Source organism: Schistocerca nitens, chromosome 4 (assembly GCF_023898315.1).
Source record: "Schistocerca nitens isolate TAMUIC-IGC-003100 chromosome 4, iqSchNite1.1, whole genome shotgun sequence".
NCBI lineage: Eukaryota > Metazoa > Arthropoda > Insecta > Orthoptera > Acrididae > Schistocerca > Schistocerca nitens.
Genome location: NC_064617.1, coordinates 296418253 through 296438155, shown reverse-complemented (window position 1 = coordinate 296438155; position 19903 = coordinate 296418253). Strand labels below are relative to the sequence as shown.

Sequence of the window (19903 nt, the reverse complement as noted above, 5' to 3'; positions counted from 1 at the left end):
GTAAGAATGTGGGTCTCACGGGGAGCGTGCCTGTGATAAGTCCCTACAGTCACACTATGGTCTGTGCCCTCGGTGGCTCAGATCCATAGAGCATCTGCTATGTAGGCAGTAGATCCCGGGTTCGAGTCCCAGTTGGGGCATACATTCTAAACTATCCCTGTTGATGTATATCAATTCCTATCAGCAGCTAATGGTATTGATTTAATTGTAATTTTATTCTAGAGAGCTGCACAGTCACCAATGGCATCTGTTCATTTGGACGTGTCTGAAAGAACAGATGCCATCTTCATAAAATTACCCATGTTCAGGAGTTGCTTCATGCTTACCTGTTAGTAAGACAAACATACATTCTAGAATTTCTTGCTGACATGGAAGTGGACAATGAACGGCCATGGAACTTTCTCTGGATGGACAAAGTCCTTTTCCATCTCCAAGGATATGACAGTACAGAGAGTTGCAGAATATGGGCAATGGAAAATCAGTATGTCAACTGCTACACTTTCATTCTGCTAAGGCAACTGTGTGCTGCAAATAGATGGTATCACTTATCATACGGTCATATTTTTTTCAAGGAGATGGATCCTGGAGGTCCTGTTACATGTATCATCACTGATAAATACTATGGGAGTGTTTCGTGCACCAATGTCATTCCAACCCTTCAACAGTGTAGATATGTGGGTAGGGCATTTTTATGCAAGTTTGCACTGCTCCACACATTGCCATCCAGTGAAGCAGCTGCTACAGAGGCATTTTGGAAATGCTAGAATTATCAGCCATCACTTCCCTACAGTCTGGCCATGCAGTTCACCTGATCTTAATCCATGTGACTTCTGGCTGTGGTGTTATATGAAAGATTAAAAATGTAGCTGAAGTGAAGGCATGCATTGTGTAACACATTCTGAATGTGACCCATGACACACAACATTCACACATGCTGTTTCTTGATTTCACTTTGAGACAGAAAACAGTGAATAGCACAGTGAACATGTCTTGCGCCAGTCTCATGATAATTAATAACCAATTTCATCATTGCTTTTTATGTGGTTGCCTCACGACAGTTAAAAACCAATTTCATTGTTGCTTTTTATACAGTTTTTGACCTCAGTACAATTATAAACTGATTTTTCCCATCTGATGTGGTGTAACCTTATCATGGTGGATGGGCTTACCTAACTAACAGTGTCATAACTGCTGAATGCCAAACTTGTGCAGTCATGAGCATTGGACAGAAGAGTTGGTTTAATGTGAAACTCAAACAGTAGCCATTGTATTGCAATTTGTCTGTCATATGTAGCCAAAATCATTTTTAATTCTTCTTCTCCCCATTCTTCAGTAACATTCCATTCAAATTTGATGTCTTCTGAGCAGCAGTTCCTTTTTTACAACATTTTACAACTGGAACTTTAATCACCCTGTGAATGCCACAAAATAGTTTATTTTCTTATAGCTACGGTAACTCCCCATTTAACCAACACAGATCTTATCAAATGATGTGACATCGGTCATAATGTGTTACCTTCATTCTTCAACATCAAATAGTGATTATGCCCAGGAAATGGGTCTATGAATGTTGAAACAGAAGTTGTGCTCTTATTCATGCTTTGGTTCATTACATTATAAACCCCATTATCCACTGTGGTTGGAGAATGAACAGCTTCAGAAAACTCTAAAATTTGAATAACTGGAAGGTAACAATAAACAGGAGGACAATATACTGTAAATAGACTTTTAACAATGTAGGGAAAGACAGATTGCTACTTACTGTAAAGAAGACACGTCAGTTGCAGACAGGCACAATTAAAAGACACTCACACATAACTTTCAGTCACAGCCTTCATCAGTAAAGAGAGACACAACTACAACATTCTCACACACACACACACACACACACACACACACACACACACACACACAAAAGCAAGAACACCTCACACACACACAAAACCACCAGCTCCAGTATCACGGGCCAGAATGCAGCCCGAGATGCCAGAGTTAGAGGTCGTGTGTGCATGAGGTGTGCTTGCTTTTGTGTGTGTGTGTGTGTGTGTGTGTGTGTGTGTGTGTGTGTGTGTGGCCTGTCTGACTTGACATGTCATTACAGTAAGTAGCGATCTATCTTTACCTATGTTGTTGATACTCCCACCTGGAATTTCCATTGTTTGACTGTAAATATATTTTTGAAACTCAAAAGACTTAATTGTGTGAAAGAATTGATGTGTATGTATGCAATGTCCAACTGCTAAATTATGAGATCAACAATTCATTCAAACATAAATTCATACAGCATTACAAACACAAGACTTGAAAATTTGATAGGATAAAAAAACAAAAGTATTGTGGATGGGGACTGAGAGCTTACAAGTTCTTCGATTTTTTTAATAATCACATGTCACTTAAAGGGACTGAGAGCTGCTGCTCCACAGATTTCAAGGCTGTTCCAAGCCCTTCAAAATTAAATCCTCTGCAGTACTTTTGTCATCTCTATGTCTTTGGTTTACTGTTAAGAACTTTGTTAGTCATTTCTTTTACATTGTCTGCTTGTTCCCAAAGTGTTGATGTTTTTCTCAATAATATCTTCAAGTTTGGTAATTGCTGTGTTGGCAGAAGAGCCAACACCGTGTTGCTAGAGGAGGCCGAAATGCACGCGTCCAATTACACGCAGACTGGCGTGAGGTCTGGAACAGTTAAATGTAATTAATATAGCCAATAAGGTACGTTGTTGCTGGAATACTTAACTTGAATCCACAACTGGTGTACATCGCTCCTGATGATACAAAAGTATAATCTCAACATAAACTGGCAATGGGGCCCTGCTAGGTCGCAGCAAATGACGCAGCTGAAGGCCATGCCAACCATCGTCTCGGCAAACGAGAGCGCAATTGCCAGCGTAGCATCGCCAGCAAAGTCGGCTGTACAACTGGGGCGAGTGCTAGGACGTCTCTCTAGACCTGCCGTGTGGCGGCGCTCGGTCTGCAATCACTGACAGTGGCGACATGTGGGTCCGATGTATACTACCGGACCGCGGCCGATTTAAAGGCTACCACCTAGCAAGTGTGGTGTCTGGCGGTGACACCACAGTAATATTGTTTGCTTTATCTTAAAGAAATAAGTTTGTTAATGTCAAATGCTCTCCTTATGATTCAGTAAGTTATCGCACAGTGATTTTTGGGTATCTTCTTGAAATGTATCTCAAGCTTCAGCTGCCTACTATATAGCATGCTTGAGGTATGCTGGTCCACATATGTTTCTGTAAAGGTGTATTATCACTAGGGCTTATGAACAGCTTTTGAAGCAGCAGTTTCCAATAACATCATTTGAAGGTTTCAATCACACCTTTTTCCATGAGCTGAAATTATCTTCTAACACTGTATGGAAAAACTTCGCAGTTATTTCCCTATGTTTCAGCAGCATTTCCACTGGATGAAATATAATGTGACCCAAGTAAAGAGGAAATTTCTTTGGCAATTCCTTAGACATTGGGTAATGTTCAACTTTTAGGACAAATTCATCATGAATCTAATCATAAAAAGAGGCCTGCAGTCACCCTTCTATGATTCTTTTTGTTTTTTCACCAGCACTCACTCTTTATTATTTTCAGCAACTTTTTCCACTCACATATTTTCATTGTGTGTTTTAGTGGAAAGTCCAAGATGGAATAACAACAATATGAAAAGGATAAGTTGTTATTCACCACATACAGTCAGTTCCACAAGAAAGTGTATGCCATTATCTGTATGAAATAAAAGACACTATTATGAATATACGTTTACATGAAAAATACATGTTATTACTTATTGCACAATTACCTAATAGTTAATCAAATCACCACCATTATTGATTAAAGCTTGGCACCTTTACGGCATGCTTTTCATGAGATTTTCTGCATATTCTCTCAGTAATGATTTCCATATCATCCTGACTTTATGTGACAGCTGCTTCAGAGTATATAATTGGCTTTCCTTCAAGCTTCATCTTAATATACAACCAAACATTTTCAATCAGATTTGCATCCAGAGACATTGCAGGCCAATCCATCGTGGACACACCATTGTCTTGTTTCCATGCCGTCAACCACTGGCTGCAATGTTTTGGATCATTATCCTTTTGAAACACCCTGTTTGCCTTGTTCAAACCAAACAGCTTCTTGATGGACCTCAGAAGGCATTTTTGATAAAATATTGTACATTTTTTCAGCGTTTAAATTGGCTGTAAATAATTGCAAATAGCCAAAATTGCAACCAACTGAACGAAACATTCAACTCTCACACTGTTTATGTATACACTGCGCCAAACGGCATTGAGTATAGATTTGAGACCACTACCAGATATGTCGCCGCAGACATTACATTTAAAGTTGTGGCGTACACTTTCTTATGGAACTGACTGTAGATGAGGTGTTGAGTTGCAGACAGGCAAAAAGAAAAAGAATGCTTGAAATATTTTCAGCTTTTGAACAAAGTCCTTCGCATCCAGAGACGGTGGGAATGTGTGTGCGAGTTGTTGTTGTGTGAATGTGTGAGGGTTCAACTTCTAAAGGACTTTGTCAAAAAGCTAAAAACATTTCTAGTCTTCTTTTTCATTGTGTCTGTCTGTGACTCAGTAACCATTCTATGTGGTGAATAGTGATCTATCCTTCCCTTGTTTTTGTTAATGTTTTTGTGAGTAACATCTCAAAATTTAATCCTGTTTCTTCAGCACCATACAGCTGATCAAATGTATAACTCTTCTTTCTCAACCCAATCTTGAAATTCTTCACAAGACAGTAAAGCTTTTATACCATCATCTGCTAACATATTGTCCAAAAATTCTAACTGTGTAGACTGTAACATAAACCAATTTCACTTGCCAATGATTTCTTCTCATTGCCACAATTTCCAGAGAATATGTTTGCCTTAGACATAATAGTGGGACCCAAAATGCACATATCACTACTAAATTGCTGTTGAAACCAGGAGTGGATGTCTTCATGTGTTCTCATGATAACTGGCAGCTTCATATTTTTTATCACCAAGAATAGACAAGGAATGTTCCACAAAATGTATCAAAGCTTTTTCTCTTTCATCTGCACTTTCAGCAAATGGTTACAGCTTCTAACCATTATCAGCATGTTTTATTGCTTCTAATTTCTCCTGAAGTGAAAAAACACTATGCACTTCTGGTTTAATGTTGTGTATGGTACAGCAACACTGGAAAGCAACTGAAACAGATGCAACAATTATGCTGGTGTTTTATAAGCACAAACGGCACCTGTTCACAATGCAGAATGAAAGCAGATAGTAACACTGTTAATGCAGCACAAGAGTGTTAACCCCCCCCCCCCCCCCTGAAACCTGGTGTCACAGACGTCTATTGTGCTGAATGAGGCTGAAGTGCTATAGTGTGGGAGTGAGACAGACGAGAACCTACGTCATAGGGAAACCCAGTAGGAGCCGTCTGTGGCCAGGGAGACGTAGCAGTGTTAAACATGGCAGACCTAAGATTGGCCATAAAGAGAAACACTTATGAAAACTATTTATTTCTGTAGCAATTCAGAGAATGAAGCCCCAAGAATTTTAATCCACCATCCTTCATAAATATTCATAGTGATCCCAATAAAAATTGAATATTGATTATCTATAATAGTTCAGGATTTACTGTTAAAGTGAAATTAACAAGTTTTGTAACAAAGACCTGAATGCTAAAATCTGAACGCTTCGGTTGATCTTAACAATCAACATTTCTTATAGAAGTGCACCATTAAAATGACAAATGTTGTAAATATCAACTATGTAACTTTATTTGTTTAAAAGATATATAAATTTAAATTATCAGTATTTTCACTTAAGCATCAGATCATCATTTCCTCCACACAAAACACATTGAACAATGACAGCATGACACCTTATTGAATCATTAGGTAATAGAATATTTGTTGTAAAGTTTAGTGCATAATAGTTACTTTTGTTCTTTATTTATTTATCACAAAGCGCATTGGTGCAAGGCTACTGGCCATGGTATTCAAAGCTAAGAAGGAAATTGTGTTGGTTTTATGTAAAAGAATTTAACATTTATTATGAAATGGATATTATTGTTACTTTATTTAGAACTTGAAAGTGGTCAAGTTTTGCTTATTTAAATATGTTAAAATGTAAAATAAAGTAGAATAAGCTGTAGCCAATCAGGTGGATGGCTTCAAGAAAGGGAACTGCACTAGTCAGTTGAGCAAGGATGTTCAGAATGACGGAAACGCGGCTGTGGCCTGGCAGAGGGACAGTGCTGGTGGAGACACGAAAGTGGACGGTCAATCTTTAGGTAGCTAGGAAGTGGAACGACTTAGAAAATTTTGCGTTGTGTGGTATCGCAGGACTTAGTCTCTAAGCAGTGAGCAGCCACATGCCTGGTGTGAACTCTAACTTTTCACGTAGTTAAAGGAGGTGGAGTATTGGACTTGTAATTCACGATTAGATTGTGAATGATCGAACTGCGTCAAATGTACATGCATTTGAATGCAATACTAATTCTAAATACGACCGCTTTCACTATTAGTTTGCTTTCAGAATAAACATTATTCTAACCAAATTGCAACTGTATGTCCTAGATCATTTATGGGTCATTAATTTAGCTCGCAAGATTATGATTACTATTGTTATATGTTATATTAACATTGTATGTTTCATACAGTGTCACAAACTTGGCATCAGTCAGACAATTTAACCAAAGGGTCACAAGTGTCTAATTAGGGTGTGTAATGCAACACATGCGGTTCAACCCCCAGACAAGTTTGAGCCAAGACATTTTGACGAAGAGGAATCGCATGTGGGCCCGAACATCTTTGGGATGTTAGCTCGCGGCCACAATACAAATGAAAATACATCCCTTAAGGTCAATAAAACAGCCCAATTCACATAAAATTTAATAGCAGGTTGAACTTATTTGCCTCCTAGAACTCTCAGATAATACATAGGAAGGAGGGAGCTAACAAATCCCAAAATACTCACTTTACTGGAAGACAAACAAATGCCTATTCCAGCTTCAAACAACCAAAAGCTTGACAATTTGTGCTTAGACAATGAATGTTCTATTGTACATAAATGTGTATCAAGTTATGGAACCAATAACTGGCAGTCTGTACAACATTTTTTTCATTTTACACCAACAGAAATTTTGGAATTTAGTGACATGGCATGGCATGACATTGCACTTGTAAATTTAGATACCACAAAATCATTTGTCTGTTTACTTACCTGTTCTTTAATGGATTCATAGACTTCAGAAAGTATACTATCTGCATCAGATGTGATGCGTGCTCTGTTATCTAATATTTCATACTCTGCATCTGGATCTGGGTCAGAAAATGTAAGGTTGTTCTGTGAAAAGTGAAGGTATGAATTCCTTGTTGACCCTGTGTTCAGATTGTTAAGTGAAGTCATTGATGACTGGTGTGAAGTGGCTGCACTGCCTGTTTCTGGCGAATGAACAAAGTGGTTTCTTTGACGAAGAGATTCTTCCCGTAATGAACTCGATGAAGAATGCAATCTGTTCATAACTGCATCAGCCTCATTGAGTTTCATTGTTGGATTTCTAGGAGGTGGTGTAGGAGGTGACTCAGATCGAACTGCCTCACGATTTTCTCTTATATCATTAATGGGAGGCAATGAAGCTCTTTTGGCACAAGTTGCAGTCACACTGTCGGTACAAGAAATACCATTTTGATGGTTATTTTCTGCTTTGGTTTTATCGGTCTGCATTGGACTTGATACATTTTTCCTTCCAGATTTTTTTTCATTACTTTGGTTTAGCACAGCTGCCCTTAGTGCTGCTACATCAGCAATATTTTCTCCATCGAGGCTTTCATAAAATTCTTCATCCAGCTGCAAAACAAGAAAATCCAGAATAAATAAAAACAATTGTCAGCATTCACAGAAGCATAATTTTATCAGACATACAATTAGAACAGTGCATTGTAATCACAACTTTTTTCCCCTACAGCCGAAATGACCTAGGATCCAACTCATGAACCATGCCCTGGCATGAGGGCCACAGCACTCAGCCCAGCTGCACACTTTCCCCATCACCATGGCACACTGTCTGTGCATGAGGAAGGGAGAACTGTGAATTCACCACATTTAAATGACTATACAGTTGACTGCATATGACTTGGTTATATATTTCACATTTCTCAACAATTCCGATCACAAAGAAAACAAATTTTCAGTACTACTTAATTATTTTTGGCATGCTGAAGACATATTATAAATTTTATCTGGTATAAACTGTCAGTATATGGACATAGGAGAACAATTTCACAGATTTTCACTCCCAGTTTGCCACATAATCATGACTTATTTAGTTTCATAACCAAAAAGGGCTTTCACACACCTATGTTAATCAACATGTTGTAGCACTTTTGTAACCTCTTTATGAAGACATAGAAACTCTACCCCTTTCTCAATTACGGAATTGAACTATGGGGCTGTGCAGCAGATGTACATTTAAAAAGAATACTACTACTACAACAAAGAGCTATAAGACATATACATGGGATGGGACATAGAGATTCATGTCTTGAAGTGTTTGTGCAGCACAAATATCTGACAGTATATTCTCTGTACATCTTCAAAGTAGCTATATTTTTTATAAGTCAACCAACAGAAGCTATCAAGGGCAGTGATATACATGATCACAACTCTAGAACAAAGTGTAACTATTTCTGTAACAGAACAACGTTAAAAGTGACTGATAGAAGTCCATATATCAGTGGTTTGATTTGGTATAACAAGCTACCAAACTCTCTAAGAACGCGCACGGGAAATGTTTTAAAACAAAATTAATATCTTTTCTAATAGAGCAATGTTTGTATTCTTTCAACAAATTTTAAGATAGTGATTGTAACATGAGGCATTAGCATATCAGTTGTAATGTGATAAATATAAAAAATAGACATAAGAAGCAACAGCTACAGAATACTGTGTATTTTATGAGTGTAAATATAACCATAGTATTAAGTCTGACATTTGCAAAAGCCATCATTACAATGGCTCCACGCAAAGAAAACGGAAATAAATATATAAATAAATAAATGTAGATATCTTGGTCAATTTTAATATAAAAGGATTTGTTTTTAATACATGAAATACATTTCAAATCAATCAAATACATCTCCTTGTAGATAGGGACACTTTCAACTTAAATCGTAAATGGTGTCAAAAACAGCTCAAAAACAAATGTAAGATTCACAGTGTCCTCAAAACTTTCAGAAATCTGCAGTCAGGCACAGTAAATGAAGCTCAATAATAGTCTGTATAGACAGATTTTATTTAAATATGTAATAGCTTAAGCTGAATGCCAGATAAATTAATGCACATAGAGGATAAACAAAAAAATAAGTGTCTGAAAAATAAAAGTTAACACAAACCAAAAGAAAACCAGTGTTGCCATCTTAAAATAACATTAAAATTTTATCACTAACATGCTCCCTCAACGTTAATTGATGGTGTTACAAAAACTAAATTACAAGCTTTAAGCAAGACCTAGTAAGGCTCTAAATTTTTCAAATTTTATTTTACTTAGGGCTTTGTCAGAATACCCACTTGTTGTTCATTTGTGCTAATGTGCTTTAACAGAACTTTCTTAACAAAAACTTTCTCCCTCACAAATTTTGACATCTATATGCTTAAGTTCATGATCAAACTGTGGGTTTTTGCTAAAGCTCGTTACTGACATCTTCATAAAGTACAAAAGCTCTTTAACTGTTAGAAAAATTACTGAGCCAATGCCATGATATACTATAACCTGAAACTTGAAACTCTGAGCTACCTCCACTCAAAAAGTGCATGATTTTAGAGATCACGCAGCCATACAGTCCACAGTCCCACTTACCCACATATAGAGGCCACCAGGGTTGGTCCCCTGGCAAACTCTGGCGAGCCACTGAAGAAACAATATTATTTACACAATCACAAACGAATGCTTGGCCTATTCTGTAGCCTGTATTACTGTTGTCCATTCAATGTGTTCAGTGTTATGCACAACCTGTACTTCATTGTATCTTACGTGTTTCTCTATGAAGTACTACATTGCATAAATTGCATTTGTTCTTGCTGCAGAAAACTTGGCAACAGTGAGGATTACATTTTCTCCATGTGTTAGTGTCAGTGTCAAGTCACCCAACGAATGTCTCTATGGAAGAAATACTCCAACATCTCACTGCCCAGAAGCAAGCTTTCACAGAACAACAGCAAGCTCTCGCTGCCACTCTAAATCAAGTGGCCGCTGCATGTTCATGGCAGGTTATGCAGGTTACTCTCCCATCAGAGCAACTATTGAACTTTCTGGCATATGATGAATTGCCTGAAGAGTGCGACTCCTACAAGACATGGTTACACCAACAATGCCAGGTTTTTCAAGTGGATGATGCAAATCTGTGTAGGCCTTTCTTTCTTTCTTGGCTTTTGCCATGCATTTATCAGCTCTTGTGCCAACTCTTGCATTCACAAGAACCAGCCATCTTATCATTTGATGAAATTTGCAAACTTCTCTCAACCTATTACTGTCACAGACCACATGTCATTGCAATGTGTGTAGAATTTTATCATTGTCAGAAATGTCCAAACCAATCTTGTAGAGCCTGGGCTGCAGAATTACATGGGTTGAGCCATTGTCATAAACTTGACACTAGTATCCATCATGAATCCTACGCTGATCACTTGGTGCATGACGTGGTTATTCATCTGGCCCCAGATAGGGAAGTCCGCAAAAAAGCACTTCAATATGAGAATCCGATGCTTACAGACGCACTCAATATAGCACAGTTCTTTGGAATGTCACAGGCTGCAGGTGATCAGACTGTTGTGTGAGAGGAGGTGTCTGAAGTTGCTCAGTCAATGCCTGCTATGCACACTGCAAGTGTTCAGGATGATGGGGAAGCCATTGCAAACAGTACAACCTTTGACTCAGTGTCGCATGTGGCAGCACTGATTATGGCCACAGCAGCAGTAGGACATGTCACAGCAGCAGCTATATGCCCCCTCTTCTGTCTTACCCATTTTGCTTCATCCAACATGAGCATGCTGCTTGCCCTAAGCATTGAGTGGTTTTCAACAAGTGTCGAAAGAAAGGCTGCATTGTATCAGAGTGTAACTCCTCTTCAGATGTGGTAGACACAGTAGACCAATAGACATTAACTGTACCTCTACCATGACTGTTTCACCAAACAAATTGTTTATTGGTTTGTGTGTATTTAATAAACTGCTAAAAATGCAAGTGGACACAGGAGCTGCAGGGATTTTAGTAAATGCACAAACATACAAACATACATGGACTTGAGCTCCCCTCGCCTTCACACAATTTTCACGGACGTTGGTTAGCTACAATGAAGATCAGATTCCAATCCTAGGTCAGTTCTCCACTCCTGTCTCTTATAAATCTGCTGTTTGCCCTTTCACCTTTCTTGTTGTGGATCATTCCCATGCCACAGACTTGTTCGAGTTAGATATATTTAACACTTTCAGTTTCCCCATTGCCAATGAGATAAATTTAGTCTCAGATAAAGTTCCACATCAGCAACTGGAGACCTTCTTCTCTGAGTTTTTGTCTCTGTTTTCCCCTGGGCTCAGTCGTTTCATGGCCCACATTACCATGAAAGAGTCCACACACCCTCATTTTTTTCAAGAGCGACAGGCTGAAGTAGACCATTTGATGTCGCTTGATGTCATTTGGCCTATTTCTTCCAATGAATACGGTACACCACTGGTCATCATTAACAAGCCGACAGCTAAGTTTCATCTTAGCAGCAACTTGGTGTCACAATTAATGCACAGTCCATGATAAATACATACATTTTGCACCACCCTGACAAGTTGTTTGCAAAATTAGCAGGCAGCCACTTCTTTTCCAAGACTGATTTGGCGGAAACATACCTCCAGCTCCCAGTGCCTTCTTGTTGCCAATTCACTGTTTGGCCTATACCAATAACAACACTTGCCTTTTGGTGTTGCTAGTGTGCCTGCAAGTTTTCAGCATTTTTTAGAACAGCTGACAGCCTCTGTACCCGGCTGCATCAGTTACCTTGGTGATATCATCGTTTTGTGTTCTTCCACTAAAGACTACTTTAGCTACCTTAGATTGTTGTTTTCTGCTTTGCAGTCTGTGAGTCTCAAGTGCAGTGTTGCAAAACCTCAATTTTTTTCAGCCAGGCATAGCTGGGGACACTATGCAGCTAATAGCTGCTTGCACTCACTGTGTTCAGCAAGAGGTGGCTCTGCGGGCGTATTTTTCCACCTGGCAAATGCCGCGGCACCCATGAGAGCATCTACATGTCCATTTTACTGGGCCTTCCTAAATCAATATTGGCACACTGTAGTGGATGCCTATACCAAGTTTCCCTATGTGGTGCATTGTCTGTCCACATCTGTGGTGGCCATTATTTTCGCCCTGTCTAAGATTTTTGCAGTTGAGTGACTTCCATATACCACAGTTATCAATAATGGCCCCCAGTTTGTTTCTTGAGAATTTGCATCCTTTTGTCAGGCTAGTAGTGTTCACAATCTCACAGCTAACCCGTTTCATACTCAATCTAATGATGAGGCCAAGCACATGGTTCAAATGTTTAAAACTCTGATGTGGAAGCATGTATCCAGCAGGTCCCCTGAAGCTGCTTTAGACCAGTTCTTGAATTTGTACCATTTCACTTCAGTGGCGGACAAGAGTGCAACACAGGTGCTACATAGACACCAACCACAGACCCTCTAATTCACCTGATGCATCCAACACTGTATCTGCTGGCACTGACACAATGGTTCTGGCCAGGTGCACCAGTCTAGGCTCAAGGTTCCTGCCATTGTCGAGCATTGCTGGGACTGGTGCCTCTGCACATTCCTGATGGGAGGATGTCCTGTCACTTTGACCAGCTGCAGCCATGCACGGTAAGGTCTGCTCCAGAGGGCCCACTGCCTCCCCCGTTCCCGCCACTGCTGATGCCTTTTCCTGCATTGCAGACAGTCCAGTTCGCGCCACAGCACAAGTCGCTGCCTGGCAGATCGCTGCCTGGGGTTCCTGCCTCTGTCCCCATTCCTCGAGTGCTGTTGCTGGTGCAGTCCCCACTGCACCCGAGGATGTAGCCAGCACAGCCACCACTGCCACCAACACCGTCGCCTCTGTTGCTGGGTCCTGTGTAGCCATCGTCTCCAACACTCCCACTGGTGCCTCTGATGCCAACTGCTGACCTTGACATGGACATCAGTATGGAGATGCTGACCCAGGTCCTGCGCCAAAGCCTCTCAAAAGAAGGCAGGATGGCACACTAAACCACCTCATCACCACTTCCATCCCTATTCCCTGCTGTCTGCCCATCGCATGCTGCACCAGCCGCCATCATTGGGCAATGAAATGGATGTCAGGGCAGTCATTAGTATTTTCTGTGACTTGTAATATCAGTGCTTTGTGAGATCAGTGCTCTTTTTTATGGTACCAGTGTTTATTTTCTGTACCAGTGCTTTTTTTCTGTACCATGCATTTTCTGTACCTAGTGAATTTATTTATGCGGTTTTCCCAACCCTGGAAGGGAAGAGTGATGTACCTTCACTCATGACCCACATGATATCAGAGATCGTGCGTCCAAACAGTTCATAGGCCTGCTTACAGGGGCCACCTGGGTCAGCTCCCTGGCATGCTCTGGTGAGCCGCCAAAAAAAAAAAACAATATTATTTAAGTAACCACAAACGAGTGCTCAACCTATTCTGTAACCATTATTACTGTAGTCCAGCCAATATGTTCAGTGCTGTGCAAACTTGTACTTCATTGCAACTTCCGTGTTTCTCTATAAAGTACTACATTCCATAAATCACATTTGTTTTTGCTATAGCAATAACCACCTGTAGACTTTCTACACACTCTGTCACCATCCCAATCAGAGTCAACATAACGAATTACGGTATGAGTACAATTCTTATCCCTTGCATATAACAGGTTAGTTTTAGGGTTCCCTTAACATAATGCAATACATGTTTTAAAGCATTCCATAAATCCAGACCTGTACATGATTGGAAGCTGCTTAGAATACTTACTGCTACACAAATATCTGGTCTAGAACCTAACATAGCATACACCAATGACCTATCAACTTTGTACAGCTTTCCTCAATAGCTTCATTTTCACATTGTTCTCTTTTTAACACATTGTGATCAAATGATTCCTCCTTGGGAGTTGAAACAGAATTCCATTCAAACATATCTATAACTTTTTGCACTTTTTCAGACAGGCACTTTGACAAATAATAATAGTAACCTCCCTTAAATTTTGAACAATATTCATACCTAAAAAGTTCCTAGTCCTACCAGATTCGTTCATTTTAAAGTTATCATTTTATAACAGCTTTAAATTGTCAGTTTCACTCTGAGAAGTTGAAGTTGTCAACAGATCATGAATGTAAACACATAAGTTCGTTTTCTTGTTACTTTTATGTCTTTATATACAAGTAACACTTAAAATCACATCTTACAAATCCTAAGCCAGTTATTACTTTCTGGAATTTAACATTCCAATTTTTATGTGAGTCCTTTAAACAATACAGAGCCATTCTAAGTTTACAAACTTTATGATTCATTTTACTGGAACAACCACTAGGTAACTTAATGTTAAATTCTCCAACTATCTCTTGACAGAGAAACCAACTACAAGTATCTAGTTGATTGGTGGGGCAGTTATTCTCGATACAAAAAGTCATGAAAAGTCTCACTGAAGTTAATTTTGCTACTCAACTGTATATCTCTCTATACGTCAATCTTTGTTGGAAACCTTTAGCCACAAGACAAGCATTACAAGAAACAACATTAGCTTTCTCATGTCTTTTTGTCTAAACACCCACTTTGTGTCAATAACACTACAATCATTTGGCTTACATACACAGTCCCATTTATTATTTTTTTAGAGGGCTTTCAGCTCTCCAGCTATGACACCCTTCCAGTTTTCAGCATCACTGCAAGACATCATTTTAGTGCAGGTGATGGGGTCATCATCACTCACTGCAGTCAACAGGCCAAAGTCATAATCCTCTAAGTAATTCAGGCATTGAATATTCCTACCATGTCTCAGATTGTATCTTCTCTCATTCTTATCATCTAGATTTTCCACTGCATCCTCATAAGAATCTTCTCTGTTTTTAATGATTTCTTGTTCTTCTCTAAGCTAACTTCTATTTTCTTCCACAGTCTCAATCCTCATTTCTTCTTTATGCCCTTCTCATTCCGAAATTCTATCTATGTTCTCTTCATCACAACAAATGGTATCTGTTTGTATAACAGGAACATCAGTTTCCTTCTCCCTTGTAAATACTGCTGGCAGCAAGAAAACTATATCTCAGTGCACCCTAATTTTCTTTGTGGAAGGTATAAATATTCTTCACCTCTTCACGACCATAAGCAAACCTATCTTGTTCCTGGGGTCTAGTTTCAAACTCTTTTGTCTGAATGCAAGGACAGGCACATGAACACCACATATTTTCAAATCTTCTAAGGGTTATTCTTTACCATAAATGGCGTGAAAAGAAGTTTTGCCTCCGACGGGATTGGACCAGTTCAATTTAGTACATAAGCCACCATATTAACTGTTTCAGCCCAGAAATGTTTGGGCATTCCTCAAATCACTGAAAGAGCAGCTTCAACAAGGTATGCTTTTTTTCAGCTTTTCCATTTTGTTGCAATGGGTACATGGTCCTTCTTTGATGGGTTAAGCCATTTTCACTCAAAAATGTACCTAAGTCAGTAGTCACAACTCCTGTCCATTATCACTTCATAGAACTTTAATTTTCAGATCTATTTTTCTCTCAGCTTTTGCAATAAAATACTTGATCAAACCTTTAACTTCATCCTTATGTTTCATATAGGATACTTTGTGATAACTTCAGTAGTCATCCTGCAAAAGCAAAAAATATATCACTCCTCCAAGCAAATGCATCTCCACAGGACTGCAGACATCTGCCTGAACCAGTTCAGGTGTGACATCAGCTCTTAACAAGCTGACGCGGAAAGACGGGCAGTGTTGTTTACCTGTCAAACGCTTTTCACAAGTGACAAAGTTGAGCATGAAGTCCACTTCTTTATGTGACAAGAGCTCTCTCACATGTGTGATGCTCTGGTGGCTCAATTTTCTATGCCAGACACTCAAGTTTTCAATATGTTTAGACAAATTTACCAGACCACTATCAATATCGACTGATGAATAGCCGCTAGTGTCATTACTGTCGACCAATAGAATACATTTTATCTGCACACATCAAAGTAACCATTGACAGTTCTGATAATGACTGTTTAGGGAAAACAACACACAATACATTTTACTGACACATCTGGATAATGGACAGACTTCAACTTTATAGTTCAGGAATTCACACAGTTTCTTGCCTGACAGTAAACACATACACTGTTCAACACAGTTCCCACCAAAAACATATTGAATTTCAATTCCATCACAAAAAGCACTCCAAGAAGAACTGTTTTGATCAATTTAAGCCAATTCCCTACATATGGTTCCACAGTACTGCATTCAGTCATATCAAGAAGACAACCACCACCCACAATAACTTTTACTGAGCTTCACAAACTGTCCAGTTTCTTAAACAATTCTCTTTCACTGCACATATGTTCACTAGCATTTGCATCCATGAACCAATAATCTTCTAGGTCAACTGCTTGACTCATACATATGAAGGCATTTACATACTGAGGCTTTTTGCCTTTCTTGGACTTCAGCAACCTGCAATCTGACTCCAAATGACCTTTTTTCTTACAGTGATTGTAGCTCCTCATTTCTCTCTCCACTTTAATTTTACAGTCCTTTGCAAAATAGCCCTCCTTACAGTGAGCATGACATGTAATTTTTTGCTGCCTGCTTACACTGGCCAAAACTACCTCAAGCTGATCAGACTGATTGTTTCTCTCCTCGTCAATAAGCAATCTTGAAGTTAACTCATTAACTGTTTGCTTCTCAAAGGGGACAGATTCTCATGCTGAATGGAAATGTTTATATCTCTCTGGAAATAACATCAACAACTTGGTTATTATCATTTTCTCTGAAAGTGGTTCAACTGCTTGATTCAGTTTAGTGTTGATTTCTTTTATTTTCAATGTAACTGTAACCACTGAGTCATCACCAAATTGGAGTGAGAAAAACTTTTGCTGAAGTATTTAAATGCTCACTGCAGACTCTTTCTCATACAAAGTCTTCAGTTTTGTCCACACGCCAGCTGACATGAAACACAAAAGTAGGTGTATAAGTGGCGCTACCTCCATCCACGTTATAGCATCTTTCTGTGCTTTTGCATCCTTTTCCGGCCGTATTTTTCCCTCAGCTTCTTTCTCCTTCAGAGGCTTAATAGCTATGCCATTGACAATTTCTAAAAAGCCTTTTCCCCTGAATATCACTTCCATTTGGAATTTCTGCACTGCCTAGGGATCCCCTCCAGACAACTTCAAACACTGATGTGTAAACTATTCTGTAGTGCCATGCCAACACTTCACTGGTAATATCTAATTTCCTGTTACTCATGATGCCACCAAAAACCTCCACCACTACACTGAAAAACAGACTTATACACCTGGGTCCATAACCTGTAATCAGATACAGTAAATGCAGCTCGATAATAAGTCTGTTTGGACAGAGTTTATTTACATATGTAATAGCTTATAGCTTACACTCAATGGTGGATGACAATTAATGCACACAGAGAATAAAGAAAAAACAGAAGTGTCTAAAAAATGGAAGTTAACACAAACAAATAGAGAAACAGTATTGCCACCTTAAAAAAACATTAACATTGTACCACTAACAGAAACTATCCTTGTAATCCTTTTATGGCCACAATGAATTCTTCAAATCTCATGTTTCCTGTAACGACAGTGGCTCAGGGAAATGGATGGTGTTTTTGTCAGAATTTGTCCCTTCCACAATGTGATTTTCTTTTTAAATGCATCCCCATCATATAATAAATTAGGCGTTTCTCACCTTATAGTGACTTACTGTAGGCAGTGTGCAGTCAAGTCCACTTCTAATGTGACATCTGCAATCCATTCCAGATGTTTTGATTTTTGTTCCTACACTCCTTTTTCCTTCATAATTTCTACAATGGCAGTTTTTAAATCAGAAAATCATTCCAGGCCTGCCTCTTGATTTAACCACACACTTTGTGGTATTATACACATTGTGTCTCCATGCACCTCATTCAGTTCCATCAAAAACCATTGGAAATGACACAAGAATAATGCATGTGACTTCAGAAAGAAACCACCAATATTTTCAAGTGCTCCATGCATGCAAATTCAGCACAAAGTCTTTCCCGATGTACAGAACAATGAATCTGGTCTACTGACCACTGTAATTTTTTGCTCTTTCATTGTCTACAAAATTTTGAAATTCTTTCTGTCACTTCATAACAAATTTGCTGTAGCCATTGATTATGGAACTGCATAATATATAATGAGAATTCTCATCCCTCCCATCTGTCATCCTCATTCAGTTTTATGAGCTTGTGATGATAGAGTACTAGACTGCCTCTTTATATGCAAACTGCCACTGGACTTGTGAACATACTTCAGACCAACAAATAGTGAAGTATTAACAGTGCTGACACCACGATTCTACTGAACTGAACAGCGTTGTGCTGACTAAAACATGCCGCACCACGATAGTAAATGAAATGTCATGGTGTACCGAGTACTTCTGAGAAGGACAGTGCAAAGCCAAGATAGGCTGAGCCTTGGCCTGCACACTGCCTGCACACCCATCTCATGAACCGTTTAACGCACTATGGTCAGCCCTGCTCTACAATGTCCCCACCCCATTTCTGCAAACCTAACATTTATTTACTGTTAATTGTTAATATTCCCTGAAGCCTACTGAGTGGAATACAAACAATGGAAGGAGTTAAGGTGTCACGTAATCGAGTGCCACACAAACAAAATAAGGTGTCGTGTAGACAAGAGCCACACAAACAAGATTGAAATTATTGCTAAGCTTTTTGGATAATGTTCTCCCACAGTTTGTGCGCACACACACACACACACACACACACACACTAGTGTTACCAGTATGTCACAGACTGGATTACTGACACAAATGCAATTGATTCTTTCATTCATCATCTTCCACAAATCACATCTTAAAACAGAACCTTCAGGGATGTGGAATGAGTCAAGATATACATTAACAAAAGAAAAGCAAATCATAAATATTTAACCTGTACAATGCATAGACAACAAGCTATAACTAATTTCTTAATACTATTTGTTATTACACTGGCTAAATGTAACCTGATAAATTAGAGAGAAATCCATCACTTAAAAAATAATCAGTAGCTTTCTCAGGTGTATTAAATATCTGCTATTTCTCAGGCAAGACATCATACGTCATTGTGAAAGCTCCACAACTTTCAGAGACACAGCTGATTGATATTTTCAGGCATGACACACAATTTGCTGAACTGTAACTGAAGCTTCAGTCATGGTTCAGCAATGTGTTTGTCACACCTGAAGATGTCAGTTAGTTGCACCAGTGAAATACTGTGATATCTTCATACATCTCAAATCAGAACTATTTCTACAACTAGTCTACCAGAAAAGCCTTAAGCAACACATAATACTTATTTGATTACATTGTTATATTTTTCCAAAAAAACAGCTATCTACATTTGTAACAATGAAGGCCCTTTTAAATACATTACTACTTTTCATGCAGCTTCACAATGAACACTGCTACGTTCCACACAGCCAGTGGGAGTTTTCAGTCCTTGGATCTAAATAATTAGAGAATTTGAACAAGTGGCTAATGAGACACACTCCTTTATTTTCTCTTGAACTGGTCATGTTTTTTGACTTGATCATCATTCCCAATTTCTTGCTTTATGTTAGATGGGAGCTTGTTGAATACCTCTGT

The 19903-nt window shown here is 38.9% G+C and overlaps 1 protein-coding gene and 1 long non-coding RNA gene across 2 annotated transcripts in view; one reads left to right on the top strand and one right to left on the bottom strand.

Annotated features, from left to right (window-relative positions):
- The window catches only part of LOC126253219 (uncharacterized protein DDB_G0284459-like), a 457157-nt gene that overhangs the window by 63021 nt on the left and 374233 nt on the right, over positions 1-19903 (bottom strand). The window contains exon 14 of the mRNA XM_049954404.1: positions 7224-7850. Within this exon, the coding sequence (XP_049810361.1) occupies positions 7224-7850 (627 nt within the window). The remainder of the gene's footprint in view (positions 1-7223; positions 7851-19903) is intronic.
- LOC126253221 (uncharacterized) overlaps positions 1-19903 on the top strand; it is a 57309-nt gene that overhangs the window by 22837 nt on the left and 14569 nt on the right. The window lies entirely within an intron of this gene.